General features: G+C 34.3%; 1 protein-coding gene and 2 pseudogenes across 1 annotated transcript; 1 reads left to right on the top strand and 2 right to left on the bottom strand.

The window, feature by feature from the left end:
* The first annotated feature begins 5867 nt into the window (after positions 1-5867).
* LOC106394963 lies at positions 5868-6443 on the top strand. Its single transcript, XM_013835507.3, has one exon. It carries the CDS (start codon positions 6015-6017, stop codon positions 6273-6275), a length of 261 nt encoding a protein of 86 aa, XP_013690961.1. The 5' UTR covers positions 5868-6014; the 3' UTR covers positions 6276-6443.
* Positions 6444-8133: 1690 nt separating this feature from the next.
* On the bottom strand, positions 8134-10055 carry LOC106393428 (annotated as a pseudogene).
* A 2259-nt stretch (positions 10056-12314) lies between these two features.
* On the bottom strand, positions 12315-15409 carry LOC106393429 (annotated as a pseudogene).
* Positions 15410-15824: the final 415 nt, after the last annotated feature.

The raw sequence follows: 15824 nt of genomic DNA, 5'->3' as shown, positions 1-15824 counted from the left end.
AAAACAACTATTGGTAAATTAACCAAAAATAACTAAAAAAAAAATCAAAGTTTTATAGAGTTTGCATGAATAATGTTTAAGAGAGACAAAGGCATCATCAAGTTGCTCCCCAACCGCATATGCAACTGCAACGGCAAGTTAATGTGAAAAGCATCTCAAGCCAAGCTAATATTCAGGTACACGATCAACAATCTCAAAAGTCTAAAGCCAAAACTGAAGGAGATAATCCAGTTTCAAGGAGTAGCGCACTCATAAATGAGGGCTACATGGCCAGATCATGACTACTCCTATGCAGCCACAAAACATTTCCATGTAGTTTACCTCTTTTTCCAATGGTACTGTCCCTGCGAATTTGAATTCCTCTTCCAAAGGCTACCAGTTCGTATCTGCAGCTCCCATTGTTCACCAGAAAAAAAAACATCAGGCAAGTGACTCAAAGACAGGAGATGGAAGCTGTTCAGCTCATGTCGAGGACCCCGAAAAGACTTGCTGAGGACCCCATCAATGAATGGTCCGGCGCTGTTTTATGACAGTCCATCCATAGACCGCAACTTTCTTTCTAGTACTTGGCCTCCTACTGCAGCAACAACAATGGATGGAGACCCCTTAGTGTTTTCCCATCATCTTACACAGATCAGCAGCAAACTGGTCGGAGTTAAATGATGACTCATCTCATTCTCAACCTGATTCTGTTACTGCAACATCATCCCAATGGAAAGAGCCTGCAGCATCATTACTGACGTCTTACAATTGCTAAAATCTCAAGAAGTTCCAGTCTCAGCAGCAGATACTTACACACGGACAGACAGATTTTTGGCAGCACCATCAGAGCCACAACAGGAAAGATCTGGTGGTGGCTCTTCTTCTGCAGTGACAGGGACTGCTCCCAATGGAAAAGCAGCAAGACACCTTAACATAGAATAAGAGTGTGGCATCGCCTCCAAGCCCCTGAAGTAAGACATTCTTCAGTAGCTTCTTCGGTTCCATAGTATAAGAGTGTCTCATTCGTGGCGTCCTAGCCCCTGCAGTAAAAAAGTTTGTAAATCTTGTTATAATGAGTATGTCACTACGACTAACCAGTATGTGGAAATGACATACTTGAAGTCTGCCATTCCCATCACTAAGTGCAATCCTGCATTCAGCACACAAATTGCAGTAGAACTGTTCCATGTGATTTCTCTGCACCATTTCAATGTTTCTTTCTCCAAATGCTCTAGCTGGAACAGAAAACATGTCTCAGTGAAGTAAGAAACAATTACCAACAAATAAAAAGAACAACAGTATTGATAAGCTGTCTAGAATCAGGTCATCAACCATGTTTCTCTTTCCTTGTTGAGCGAACCTATTTTCGGTTTTTAAGCTGTTGCATCATACGAAAAGGAAACATGAGCTAATATCTTTTTTTTTTCAAGTGTTTGACAGGTTATAAGTGAATTGTACTCTACATGTGATTTTTTTTAATAATGATATAAATAATATAACAAAAAATCTTTTGCGCATAAAATTCTTTCTTATGAGATGGATTCTCATGATTGCTTCCTCTTCCATAGCCGTAGTCCACCATGGATCCTAGTATTTCAAAAAAAAGAAGAAGAAGATATAATCACCATCGCCATTTCTTCATAATGGATTAGAATTTAACCGCAAGCTTGAAGACGACGTTTGAAGCTGCGGTCAGATCCAGACCGACTCCTCCAGCTTTCAGAGATGTAAGCAGAACCTGTAGAAGCATAAAAACTTTTAATCTCTCTGATCCAATAAAATACGTTTGAAGTTTCGTTAGAAACGCGATCCACTGACTTACTGTTTTCTGTTTGGTTTCATTGAACTCCTGTAAGACTCGCCTTCCGAGCCAGCTTTCCATCAAACTTAAGAAACTCGATTCCTATTTTTCTCAGCTAAGTAAACTCAATTCCTGTGGAGCTCAGACAGAAAAAGTTGAGAATTCATCATGACTGTAGAGAGGCTTACAAAGATTAAAAAATATGAAAGCCGAAAGAGATTTGGAGAGAAGCTTGTTTGGGTTCATATATACAGTGCAGAATATGGTTACAGAGGGAAGCTTGACGGATGAGAAGCTGGAGATGAATGAGGTAATCGTGCTCGGAGTGGGTTGAAGGAGTTACAAAGGTCGTTAATGGATAAGAATTAATGCATCCCGTAACGGTTCAGGCAATAAGAAACTGAGACGATTGAAAAAAATCTCAATCCATCTATTCGTTACAAAGATTCGTCTCAAACCCTCCTGAAACTCTATTCTCAGGTGAACAATTTGGAGCTTGAACAACATTAACCCTAGAAGTCGATGGCAAGAAGATGGAGTCCCAAGAAGACGGAGAATTTTTTTCAGAAAAGAAAAAAAAGAACTCGGTGAATTTCAATAGAATTGGGCTACGAAATTGATGATTAAAGAGCCCATCTAAACAACATACCAGCCCAACAATTAAACCGTACAACCCCATTAACCATTGAAGGCAATAAGCAAAAAAAGCTTTAGTAATAGCCCATGTGACATAGCCCATGTGACGTGTTTTAATGAAATGTTGTGATTGAAGGAATTTAATAAGTGACGTGGACATGCTAGAATCTCTCCATATCTACTTTTTAGTATTGTAGATGTTAGAGACACCAAACCTAATAATCAAGCCTTCTAAAGTTCAAACATTTTGCTTATATTTTTCTTGCACGACTTCTTATCACGTGGTTTGTCTTTCAAAAACATTGAACAACCTTTACTAAAATTTCAACATCTATATTTACGACTTTTGTTGGGTAGTATCCTATGAATACACAAAGGCATTGGTGTTTCTGTCAACTCTTGCTGCTATATGGTGATGTATTTTCTTCATTTCAAGTTCAACACTGATTCATGATAAAAGAAAATATTTGTCAAAAGGGAGTTGGTTTAGTTTTTGAGGATAAAATTATTGATGGCCGGAAACTTATTTTCTTTGAGCCATTTAAATAAAATGCATATTCATCTCAAATTGTCCCTTTTTTATAAAATTTTGGTTCCTTTGTTTCCGCAGTTATAGTAAGACAAATAAACCAATTTACTTAGAATCAGGAAACTTTTTTCATATTAAAACGAGGCGAAATCACACTATCATTCAAATTATTAAATAAATTTATAAGCAAATTACTTAGAATCCGGTCCGCTGTTTTCTCTCTTGGAATAAGGTGAAAGAAATTAATCAACTGGTCTGGCCAAAATAATATAGTTTATTAGTGGCGTAAGACCACACCAGAATATAATAGGGAGGAAAAATGTTAACTATATATAGTTCGGACATGGTAGTCCATTAATATCGGAATCAAATTCTTCATTTGATAAATTCACCATCTAGATTCTACTCGTTTCTATTCGGTCCAATTACACGAAATAAATAGAGTTCTTGAAACATAGTTTAAGAAAGAAAAAGAAAAGAGAAAATAATCCAATTACCTTCTTGATTTACTTAAATCCATTCAAAAAGAAAATCTAAAATAATGAGTTTTTCAAAGGTTACTATGCAAGTATGCATATCTAAAAATACATGCATCATAAATAGCAACAGACGAGTATCTTATTTTGATAAATATATATAAATAGTTGATAAAAAGATAAATATATATAAACATACCAGTAAAATAATATTTTTACTATTATTTACTCTATTCTTTATATTTAATTAGGCTAACTAAATAAACAAATCCAAACGTCTATTTCAACCCTACCGCCATGACGTACGTTGTAAATTGTCTACATGCTTAAAACTAAGAATATGGATTTCAAAGGCACATTTTAATAATCAAATACGGGGATGGCTACTTAATACACTATTTATTAAAATTAGTAGCATCTCTGAGATGTATCTTGGTATAATATTTTTGGATTTACACATGTACAATAGTCTTAGCTAGTAAATAGTAATACATGTCTCCAATCTTTTTTTTTTTTTTTTGAACTTAGCTTATGTCTCCAATCTTGATGTAGTCGTTTACATATATGGTTCCTCCATTCTCTCTTTATTCACATTTGACCACTAAGATATTCACATAGTGACTACAACTTTCGAGGTTAAATCAAAACTTGATCATAAAAAGAAATGAAAAAAAAAACAGATTCGAAGATGCACGATTGATGGTGAAATAAAATTTAGGGTACATATGGGGAAGTGACGTTTAAAAACAAAAAGGAAAAGAGAAAGAAGATAGATAGATGCTTAGTTATTATCATGACAACTATGAAGCAACGTTAGAGTCCGTCCATGCAAGTATTTTGTGTGTGTACCACCGAATTTGTCTGTCTATGTTATCGCCCTTCTTTTCTCATGCCCACGAGCCACAATGAAAGTTATGTTTTGTTCCTTTTCATTTTATAATTTATATTTTTGTGCAAATTTAAATATAAACTTTAAATTCAAAGTTCAGATATGGTATTAAGATTCATCAAAAAATAAAACATAATCGAAAGAAAAAAGCGTGTTTGCAGTGCCATTGAAACTTCGAAATAATATTAGTTGTCTTTTCTCTTCTGTTGAATCTTTTTTATATCTTTAATTGAATCTTGATTCAAAACATAATTGGATATGAATTATAGTAAGTACTTTGCAAATGAGAGTACATCACTCAACTCTAACCGTAATTAATACATCATTAGTATATATTTACTAGCAAAACAAAAAATTTATAAAAATATTTTTTTGGATCTATCTATACATGTGAAACGTTCTTTTATGCATTACAAGCCTCGAGGATTCGTCTGGTCAAATATATTCCGATCAAATTATTCGCGAAAGTGTTAGATAGAATACGCACTTTATCTCCCTTACATCCTCTACGTCACATCGACGCATTCGTACCTTACTTTCATAAGTACTCTTACAATTTCTGAAGTTCGAAACTGAGTCATGATCCACGACCGTTGATTAATTGATTGAGTAAAAAATGAACAATTATAAGTGAATCTTCGCTCAAACTATTTCCATGTACAATGTTATGCTCAAAATAAATTAGATAAATAATATGAAATGAAACTGAACAGTTGTATAAGTCTAGTACTTTCATTTGGTTCACTTTATACTCATTTAGCTATTGCTATATACTGTTACAAAAAAAGAGCTATTGCTATGTACATGGTGAACCGGTGATTATACGAACCTCCTTGTCGGTATAAAATTGTTTAGATCAAGAAACCAGGATATCCAAAATAGTGATATATATTTCTTGCCTAACTTCCACTGACAAAAGCTAACAATAATATAATTACCAACTACTACTTGGTTTTTTGATTCATTGGTATCTTGTGTATACTATTCAATAAAAATAAAATATTATTTAGTATTATTGACATAGAAAAAAATCCCACAAGTTAAAATTCTGACCTAATTACATATTCACATTTTAAAGCAAAAAAAAAACTTATAAAAACTGTAATAGTTTCAGAGCTAATAATTTAGTAATTCGTATAATTAGCTGGTCAATAAAAACAATCAGCACTTTTCGAAAGGTCCACTTCCAAGAGGCTAGAGACCGTCCTTTTTAATTAATTCGCCTGCACCATCCCCTTATATCGAGGGTCTAATTCCACATCTTATTCCTTCTTATATTCCCTAATACTCCCTCCGTTTCTAAACTATAGATTTTTTAGTATTTTTACACATATTAAGAAAACACATTAAACTACCATAATAAATATATTGTTTTTTTGTAATTTTCAATTTTCAATAACTTTTAACCAATAGTAATTCAATAAAATCAATTATTTTTTTTGAAGTTTATAATTTTTTCATAAAAAACACAAAAAATACATCTTTCTGAAACATTTTTTTTTTCTAACTAACGAATGGAGTATTATTTTATTTCTAATCGGAGCTCCTATCTTCCTTGCCCTCCATTCTTTTTCATCTACCTTTGAATCTTTTCATACTTGTATATAAAGCTTTACTTCCTCCTCTGCTACTCCTTTTCTATCAATCATCAAAACACATTCATTGTATTATACCCTAAACCGAGAACCTGAAATACCACAAATGAGACCTTTTGGCTTGATCTTTACGGTCATGTTCTTGGTCTCAGCCTTTTCAGAATCAAGAACCGCCGATTGTAGGGTTCTCCTTGATGGCTCATCGGAGGAAATAGGTCCATCAAAGAATCATGGGGTCGATTTCCGACGTAAAGAATTGTTAGGGGTCGTGATGCGTGGTTATAAAAGGTTGCGGTCGCTCTCTTCAGCTGGGGAGAGGATGCACACAATGGCTTCAGGACCGAGCAGGAAAGGTTCTGGTCACTAAAAGACTATTGATCCACTTAGATTATTTCTATACATCAATATTTGTTTAGCTCAGGCTATAGTAAATGCTTTTCATTTGTTATATTGTATTTATTCAGTCGTGAAAAAAAATCAATGTAAAGTTTAGAAGGGACATTTTTTGATCATACAATCGGTTTCCTTCTGATAAGCACCCATATATACACGTCCCAATAAATTTATGGTTTTGAATTTATTTTAACCGTGTAACATGAATCGATTATTTAGTTTCAGGAGATGTTATTGGCCATGATGGTGCAATACAATCATTATTTCATGTTTTATTACATATTAGCTGGAAACTAGATTAAAATGCCGCAATTCATGATTCAAATTAATATTGATGACATGCAAACCATGCTTTGGTACGGCCTTTCGAACTGGAATTGAATTTGGTCGCAGTTCCATGATTCGAATTTTGATGAGATGCAAACAATATTGTTTGTTTGTCTGAAGTGTTGGCCTTTCGGGTATTAAAAGGGACATTTTGTTTATTGTTCTTCTATGGGACCCGGAAATGGAAAGCTTCAAGCTTCATATACACATTATGTTCTGATTCTGAATAGGGTTCGACGATTATTAAATTGCCATCCAACTTTCAAAATTCGTATTCCCTAAAAAGTCTGGTAATTACAGAATTACTTCTAAAAAGTTGGTCGACCAAATCTAGACGAATTAATTATTTCTAGTTTTATTATATTTTCTTGGTGTGCAAAACTGAAAATAAGCACGCACAAAAAGAAGTTTGTAAATGTAGAGTACTGTATGGTATTATAATTTTTCTTAGACTAGAGCGGTAACAAAACGTCCATTAAAGGCCCATTTTATTTCTTTTTACACAATCAAAAACAGAAAGTCTCGGATCTTTCTCTACTTCCGACCAAACCAAATATATCCGGAAGCTGACAAGTTCCGATCTCTCCAGTCACAAATTCATGTTCGCTTTTTCTTTAACCAAAGAGAAATTGGTCTACTGCCTAAAACTCCGACATCACCTAGTAAGAATTTACAGAATCATATATTTGATTTCTATTAAGAGGAATACGTTTTTTCTAAATATAGTTAATTTAACATGATTTAAGGTTCATTAGATGAAGATGTATAGAACTTCGGATGTAAAACGTTCTAGTCATTCAAAAGAAAAACGATGATCGATTTCTCTAACACACTAAACCAAACCGGAGCGAGAGTCCTCCTTGTGGCCACGATGTAATTAATCTGAATGATAGATTTCCAAACCCGTCGTACAACAAACCACATCCGTGTGGTTGTTTCTTGAATTTATTGTAATTTTTTTTTCATTAATCTGAAAATAATAATTAAATAGTGATAATAACAAAATTTTAAACTTTCAAATATCCACGATGAGAACACCTTCCTAGGCCTGGGCATTTTAACCTGGACCCGAAGACCCGAACCGGAACCGACTCAAAAATACCCGACCCGGAACCGAACCAAAAATTTATAATTACTTTTTGGGTCTAAATTTTTTTTACCCGAAAGAACCGGAACCGAAAGGAACCGATCCGAATAGACCCGGACCCGAAAAGAACCGACTCGAATAGACCCGAACCGATAAGAACCGATTTGTACCTGACTTAAAAACATGTATATCTAAAACTATGATGTTTTTGTGTTCTATTTTATATATATTATTTTATGATTCAGTTGAAATATCTTTTGTTAACAACATTTGTTATTATTTTTTAACATTTTTTAAGTAATATAAAGTTTTAAAATGTAAAATTTAAAGTTTAAAAATGTTTTCTTTTAAGTATTAATAGTTTCATTTAAGTTTTTTTGTAAAATTGTAGATATATATGACAAATATCAACTAAATTTGATGGAATTGGGTATGTCATGTTCTTTTCAGATCCTAAATACCCGAACCCGACCCGGACCCGATATGGACCCGGAAAATTACGTATATTTTATGGGTATTTTAATTATAGACCCGAATCGACCCGGACCAGAGAAGAACCAACCCGAGCCCGAACCGAAAATTTCTAAGTACCTATTGGGTTTAAATATTTAGGACCCGAAAGATCCGGACCCGAAAAGAACCGGCCCGAACTCGACACGAAGACCCGAACGCCCAGGCCTACACCTTCCTATATATGGACTATATTACGTATAGCCTATTCAAAGAAAGTCTTTTCTCACGTTAGTGTTACCGGCGAGAACACGTGCTCTACACATGGCTCGCAATGGCTCCTTTTTGGGCATCGTAACACCTTTTCCTTCCCTCATATCAATTTGTTCGATACTAACTCTCTCCCACTCGAAACACTGCACCAACGACGCAAGAGTTAAGCCCATTAACCGATGAGCAAGCCCAGCTCCAGGACAAGACCGTCTTCCAAGCCCAAACGGCATAACCTTTTGAGCTTCGCCTTCTTTATCAAACCTCTCCGGCTTGAACCGTTGTGGCTCTTCCCATAGCTCTGGGTCTCTATGAATGGCCCACACATTCATCACTAACATTGTGCCTCGTGGCATGTCGTAACCTCCCACTTTTGGCAATCTTCTGATGACAAGTGAGGGAGTAGTAATGGAGCAGCAGGATACAGACGGAGTGTTTCTAATATTATGTTTTGAAGATAAGGAAGATTCACAATATCCGGTTCATCCACTAACCGGTCCAAACCGATCTTATCATCAATTTCAATTATTGCTTTCTTAAGTATCCCTTGATGGTTCAACAAATTTGACAATGCCCATTCTAACGTTATAGCTACTGTATCCGTACCCGCAATTATCAAATCCTGCACATTAAACAACCTCAGATAGGGACATAAAATGAAATATATATATATAGCTAGTGTAGCTGTTTGGTGCTTACAAGGATGATTCCTTTGATGATAACATCTGTATAGCAATCAGGTTGGGTTTCTTGGAGAGAAAGCAAATGATTGATCATGGTCTTACTTTTTACTTTTCCGCACGTTTCTCGTCGACTAGTTTTTGTAAGAATCCGTCGAAACGATGAGCTACGTCTTTGATTCGAGCTTCACTATCTGTGAACCAACGCAAAAACGAAAGATAATCAGCTGGGTTTCTTCCACTGTCGCCGGCCATAGCCTCAGACACCAAGTGACTCGCAAACTTGGTGAAGACGTAAGATATCTGCCCTGAAGTAGTTGCTGAAGCAGACGTCGTAGTGAGTGGTGAAGACCATGAGGAGTCAAGGTGCTGAGCTGGAGTCGTGTAGACTTGGAGAGCAAGAGAGTATCTTGGATATATGGAAAGAAGAATAAACTTGAGGAGCAAGTTTATGACTTAAAGAAAGAGGAATAAGTGCATTCTAAAAAAAGGAAAGTTGCACTTATTGTTATGGAAGATGTCCATACATGTTGACTTGAAGACTAGGGTTTCAAGAACGTGGATAATAATATAAGATACCTATGGGGTCGTCTGTAGAGAGATAGAGACACAGAGGCTGATCTTATAGAAAGAGAGAGAAGCTCTTGGAAGTGTTCTGGGTCGTGCTGAAACAGTGGCTGAAGTACTCGACGGAAGAGAGACACAAGCGGGTAACTTAGGAATCTTTCAGTAGCAGTTGTTAAGGTGTAACAGACTGTGTAAAGTTGATTAAGCAAAACTTGTAATAGAGTGTACAATGCGATTTCTAATAAAGCTTAAGGGTTGCTTGTAGTTGGTTGTCTCTTGCTTTACTTTCTGCATTACCTTATTGTGTTTGCATCTTGCACTTACACTTGGCCTCTTCTTCGTCCTCTGCATCATCACCGTAGTATCTCTGCATCGTCACCGTAAGTTTGACGTTGCCCTAAGCGGAGGTGGATGATAGGTGCATTTCCTAGAGATCTTGAGAAGGAAAGTAATTTCCGATGAAATGGTCGCTTCATCGGGTGGAGGTGGCGGATCACGGGTAATGAGTTTCTGAGAGACGGCGGCAAGTTTGGCTTTGGCTTTGATTTTGTGAACAAGAACATGGTGGAGAAGAAGAGGAAGAGTGAGGCAAGTAGTACTTGAAGATAGTCCATTTCATTTTTTTTTTGCTGTTTTTGAATACTTGCTTTTGGTTACTTGTATCTCTTATATATTGTAGTCTTTAGAGTGTGTAGGAGATGTCACATGGTGTCCAGATCTAATTTAACTTCTTGAACGTTTGCTTGAAACTATGTTTCAGTTACTTTATACGCATTCGGTTGCATACAGCATGGCAATAACTTCAAGATCAAAACATTTGATTTTTTTCCACTAATTATAGTGAAGATGATACAGATCTGATGACTCTAAACATTTTAATGGTGGATGATGATAATGTAAAACTTGCAATCTACGTAAAAAAGCATGTGCATACTTCTTAGTTCTGATACACATGCATTTCTCTATACTCCTTGAACGGAAAGAGATATCACGAAATCTGGCGCTTGGCTATGACTTAATTAAATAAACAAAACTAAGCTTTTTTTTTTCTTTTACACAAATATGTACAAGATACATCCAATGTTTTTAGACCCGACCCGACAGTGAACCGGACGACTTCCCGGATCACTGGGTCATTGGGTCGACCACGAGTTAATAAATGAATTAATTTTGTTATATAATAATATATTAGCTATGAAAATAAAACATAGAAACTAGAGTTAAATATTTTCTATTTTTTTATAACATAAAATAATAATTTGGATATATATATATTTTATGTCTAAAACCACGCATCAGTGGTCGGTTGGTAAAACGTTATGTGGATCTCTTAGAAACCCGAATTCGAATCCACTGCTAATCCAAATAAATATGGTGTGTGGTCACTGGGGCTTTCACATTATCTTTCCGGAGAAAGAGGTCACCCATTATCTTTTTGTATATTTTATGTTTAAAATAATCATGCGTGAATCGGTAAAGAATGGAAAATACAGTAGAACTTAGAATATAAAACGTAGTAAAAGAAATTTATGATAAACAATATAATAAAATTAAAAAAAAAAATGAAGAAGGAAATACATAGCTGGTAGAGGTCAGTAGAGGAAGAGGAAGACAACAATAAAACTGAAAAGTGAAAATTTAGCTTATTAATTGGAAATTTAGAATATAAAAAAAATCTAAAAACATAATTAAAAACTAAAAAAAAACTAAAAATTATCTATCGGTTCAACCGGTATCGGGTTCCAGGTTTTAGTGAGCTTTTGTTGGTTTTTAAATATTGTTTTTTTCACAAAATCCAAGCCGTATTTATATTGGGTCACCGAATTTACCGGTTCAACCGTGGATCCGGGTCGGGTTTCAAAACATTCATCTATATTATTAAAACATAAGTACAAAATAAAAATACTCCTTAATTTTACCATTTATTTACATTAGAATGCCATTGAAATATTTATTGAACATATATCTAAGTATTTAAGCATTTAATGTCTTTTCCTAATTTAAATAATGGATTTCCTTAATCAAATCTTAACCAAAATAGATTTCCTAATATATTTATATTAACATATTAAATATTTTTAATATTTGTTAGTAATAAATAATAAAATAAAAAATTAGACATTATAATCAATTTATATAACATATAAATAAAATATAAAATATTTTATTCATATATAATTAGTATAATGATTTCATATTAGTTATATGACACAATGTGATATAATAGACAATTAAAACCACAAAATATAATTATTCAAAGTAATAAATAAAATTGTTATGTTTTAAAATGTTATATTAACAATTATGTAATACAGTTTAATTTACAAATATATATTATACCATTAGTACAAAGAAAAAAATTAAAGTAAAAGAAAATATTTATACTCCCACAGGTCAAGCTCTAGAAATAAACAACAACAGAGCAAGGTTATTTTTCTTTAACAAATTTATTTTAATAGATATTATAGTTCCAAATATGTTTATATATTTTATGTATTTATAAATTTATTTTCTTTGTTTTTAAGGGAAGCTAAGATTTTGAAATTGGAAAAAATTATGACCCACCTCTATATTATTTTAATTAGGATAAAATTTATATCAGAATATTTTATCAAATTTTAATTTTTATTATAACTGCAAAGATTAATTTTCAATATAAACTTATGTTTAAATACTACAAATACATCATTTAATATAACTAAAAAAACTAAAAACATAAAATAAATACCACCGGACGGGTCAAGGTCTAGTACACCTTAAAATTAAAGATAGAACTATGACAGCGTAACATATCCAGTAATGCTAGGCACGTTTTTTTCTTTCTGTTTTCTAAATTAGTTCTCACATACTAGCTATTCATTATCTAAACACCCATATATAGTAGAAGTTGAAGAATTACATGGAGAATTTTGAGTCGCTACGCCATCGACTCCAATAAATAATATAGAAGTTATTGTATTTATTAAGAAATATAAAAAGAAAACATTGTTGGAAAACAAACAGAAATATAATTTTGTAACCCAAAGAAAACCCAACATATAAAAATGATCTACATCACTTTACCAACCAATGGGACGTGCTTTGCACATAGCTCGCAACGGCGTCGCCTTGGGCATTGAGGCTCCTTTGCCTTCGGCCATATCCACACACTTGCCATCAACTCTTCTCCACTCGAAACATTGAATCATAGATCCGAGAGCAAAGCACACGAACCGTTGAGCAAGTGCAGCTCCAGGACAAGCACGTCGCCCCAACCCAAACGGCATCAACTTCTTATCCTCTCCTTGCTCCTCGAATCTTTCTGGCTTGAACCTCTCAGGTTCTTTCCATAACATTGGATCTCTATGCATGGCCCACACGTTAGTCAATAACATCGTACCACGTGGCATATCATATCCAGTCACTTTACAATCATTCGATGACATGCGAGCGACTAGTAACGGTAGCGCAGGGTACAGACGAAATGTTTCCGACACAATATTTTGGAGGCAAGGAAGGTTCACAATATCCTGTTCGTCGACTAACCCATCTGAGCCGGTTAACTCATCGATTTCAATTCTCGCTTTGTTGAGTATCTCTGGATGGTTCAACAAATTTGACATTGCCCATTCTAGTGTTACGGATGCCGTGTTTGTCCCTGCAACTATTAAAACCTGTCAATATAATTCAGTAAACTTTATATATGTTTACATTAGTATAAAGTGTTTACTACTATTAAAGTCAATCAAAACTGATAATTTGATTGTTTATGGTTCTTTATAAGATCCATTTGCTTTTGTAATAACTTGTTGAACTATATCACTTTGGTCATTGGCATGTAACGGTTTTTAAATAACAATTAAAAAGCGATTAGTACAATTAATACTTACGAGTCTGATTCCCTTGATGATCTCATCAGTATAGTAACTCGGTTGGGTTTTTTGGAGAGAAAGCAAGTGGTGGATCATAGTTTGACCTTTTTCTTCTTTTTCATCACGTTTCTCATCAACTAGTTCCTGCAAGAATGCATCAAATCGCTTCCCCAAATCCATCATTTGATTCTCGTAGTTTGTGATCCAACGTACGATCGTTAGATAGTCAGCTTTATTTCCAGCCCCTGCATTAGCCATCACCTCCAACACAAGTTTTTTCACATATGTGGCCTTTTCATTGTTTTCGGTTTCATCACCATAGTATCGCTTTCCAACCACCATTCTGAGGATGTTGTTGGATACTAAGTCAGTTAATAATGATCTCATCTCTACCTCTGCAAATCCCTGCCATTTTTAATTTTATAAGCATTTTAATTTTCTCTTAACATGACTAACTGCACCGTGCAATCTTTTGGATCACGGTTTGATCAAGTTAGATCTGTATCCATGACACTTGATAATTTAATCCATGACACTTGATAATTTAACTTTTTAAGAGTGGTTCAAAATAAATAGATATGACATAAAACTTAATATCAGTATATTAATTTCGTTATATAAAAAAAATATATCTCAGTTTGCCTATTTCATGGAGTTTTTAAGATTTTGATATATCTATTCAACCTTAAATTATTAAATTTTATTTGTTATTTTTCAGAACCCTTCTTAGATACTCTTATATATCTCTTGTTTAATTGTAATCTACTCATTAACAAGCTCATAAAATTTAACATATATAACTAACAAATGTATTAAAGTTTTAAGCAAAAAAATTGTTAATGTAAAAGTTGACCACGTTACTCCTTCTATGGTGTGACTCTACACTTGCGTAAAATATATATTTTGTAGTTCTCAGTTTCATTATTTATGGAGTTTTCAAGCTTTTGAAATATCTATCCAATATTAAATTATTAAATTTTAATTTATTTTGAGAACCCTTCTACGATCACGTTGCTCTTAAAATATTAAATCATATATCTCTTGTTTAATAGTAATCCACTCATTAGCAAGCTCATAAAACTTAAATATATAACTAACGAACTGTATTAAAGTAAACGTAGACCAGGTTCCCCGATCTATGCTGACTACAGATTTAGAGATCCCCTCAGTTCAAACTCTGATCTATGGAATCCGATGTACAAAAGAAAAAAGCTTACGTGTAAAGAGCCCCGGGAAAGACGTGACATGAGCCGTCGGATCTCGTCCTTTCGAATACAAAGAAACGCATTATGCCTTTGTGACGACAAAATCTCGATGGTGGCTATGCGGCGGAGGTTCTTCCAGTGGTCGCCGGAAGCTGCAGAGAGCATATTGGTTGAGTTGTAACCGACGTGTTTGCCCATGAGGAGCTCGGGACGGTCAGAAAGAACGATGTCGTTCTTGGTGAAACATTCTTCTGCTAGGGCATGTGAATTGATGACGTACACGTGGCGGTTTCCAAGGCGAAGGTAGAATATGTGAGCATGTCCTACGGACTGAGAGAGAGAGAGAGAGGAATCTCCTGTGTATGGGTGGCTTCAAGAGGTGGAGGTGGCCCGGAAAAGAGAACGCCGGAGACGGTGGAAGGTTTAGGTGGAAGGTTTAGCTTCCGGCCTGATCTTTTGAACAAGAATCTGATAGTGATAAATATCAAGAGAAAATAAAGTAAAGTTTCGATTACGGTGAACTCCATTGTGTTTTCTTGTTGGGCGATATTTTAGTCTTTATCTTTGTGTTGGTGGATGGCGTTTTTGTCAACGGTATTATGTATATTTTATTGTTACTGTTATCTAATTATTTGGTAAGACTGTACCATTATAAAATTTACATGGTGATGAATGCATTATTTGAGCAATTTGTCTTACTTTTACTTTCAGTTCTTTTTTTTTTTGTGTTTACACAAACTTCCATGTTACAATGCAAAATAATATATATATTATTAATCTAACAAGTTATGATGATTTTACATGACTTATTTTCATATATATATATAGATACATTATGATTTTTTATTACACTGCAGAGCACAAAGTACTACTGGGATAGTTTTCAGTGGTTGAAGACAAGTTTGACTTTCAAAAACCGAAATTAAAGGTGGGCAATTATGTAATTAGACGTGGAATTTCTAGTTGGACTGATTAGGGTTTTTTTGAAATTTGAAAACAATTGGTTTGTTGGTGGCGGACGCGAATCTCATATGAGATTGGGTTTAATTATTTTTTTTCTTTACCCGTGAAAGTAATTGTTTTGTT

Source organism: Brassica napus, chromosome C3 (genome assembly GCF_020379485.1).
Source record: "Brassica napus cultivar Da-Ae chromosome C3, Da-Ae, whole genome shotgun sequence".
Classification (NCBI taxonomy): domain Eukaryota; kingdom Viridiplantae; phylum Streptophyta; class Magnoliopsida; order Brassicales; family Brassicaceae; genus Brassica; species Brassica napus.
Note: the sequence above shows the minus strand (reverse complement) of the source record. Positions and strands in the feature narration are given on the sequence as shown.

Coding starts and splice junctions, on each gene's coding strand:
- LOC106394963 (XM_013835507.3), top strand. CDS start 6,015: ATGAGACCTTTTGGCTTGATCTTTACGGTCATGTTCTTGGTCTCAGCC.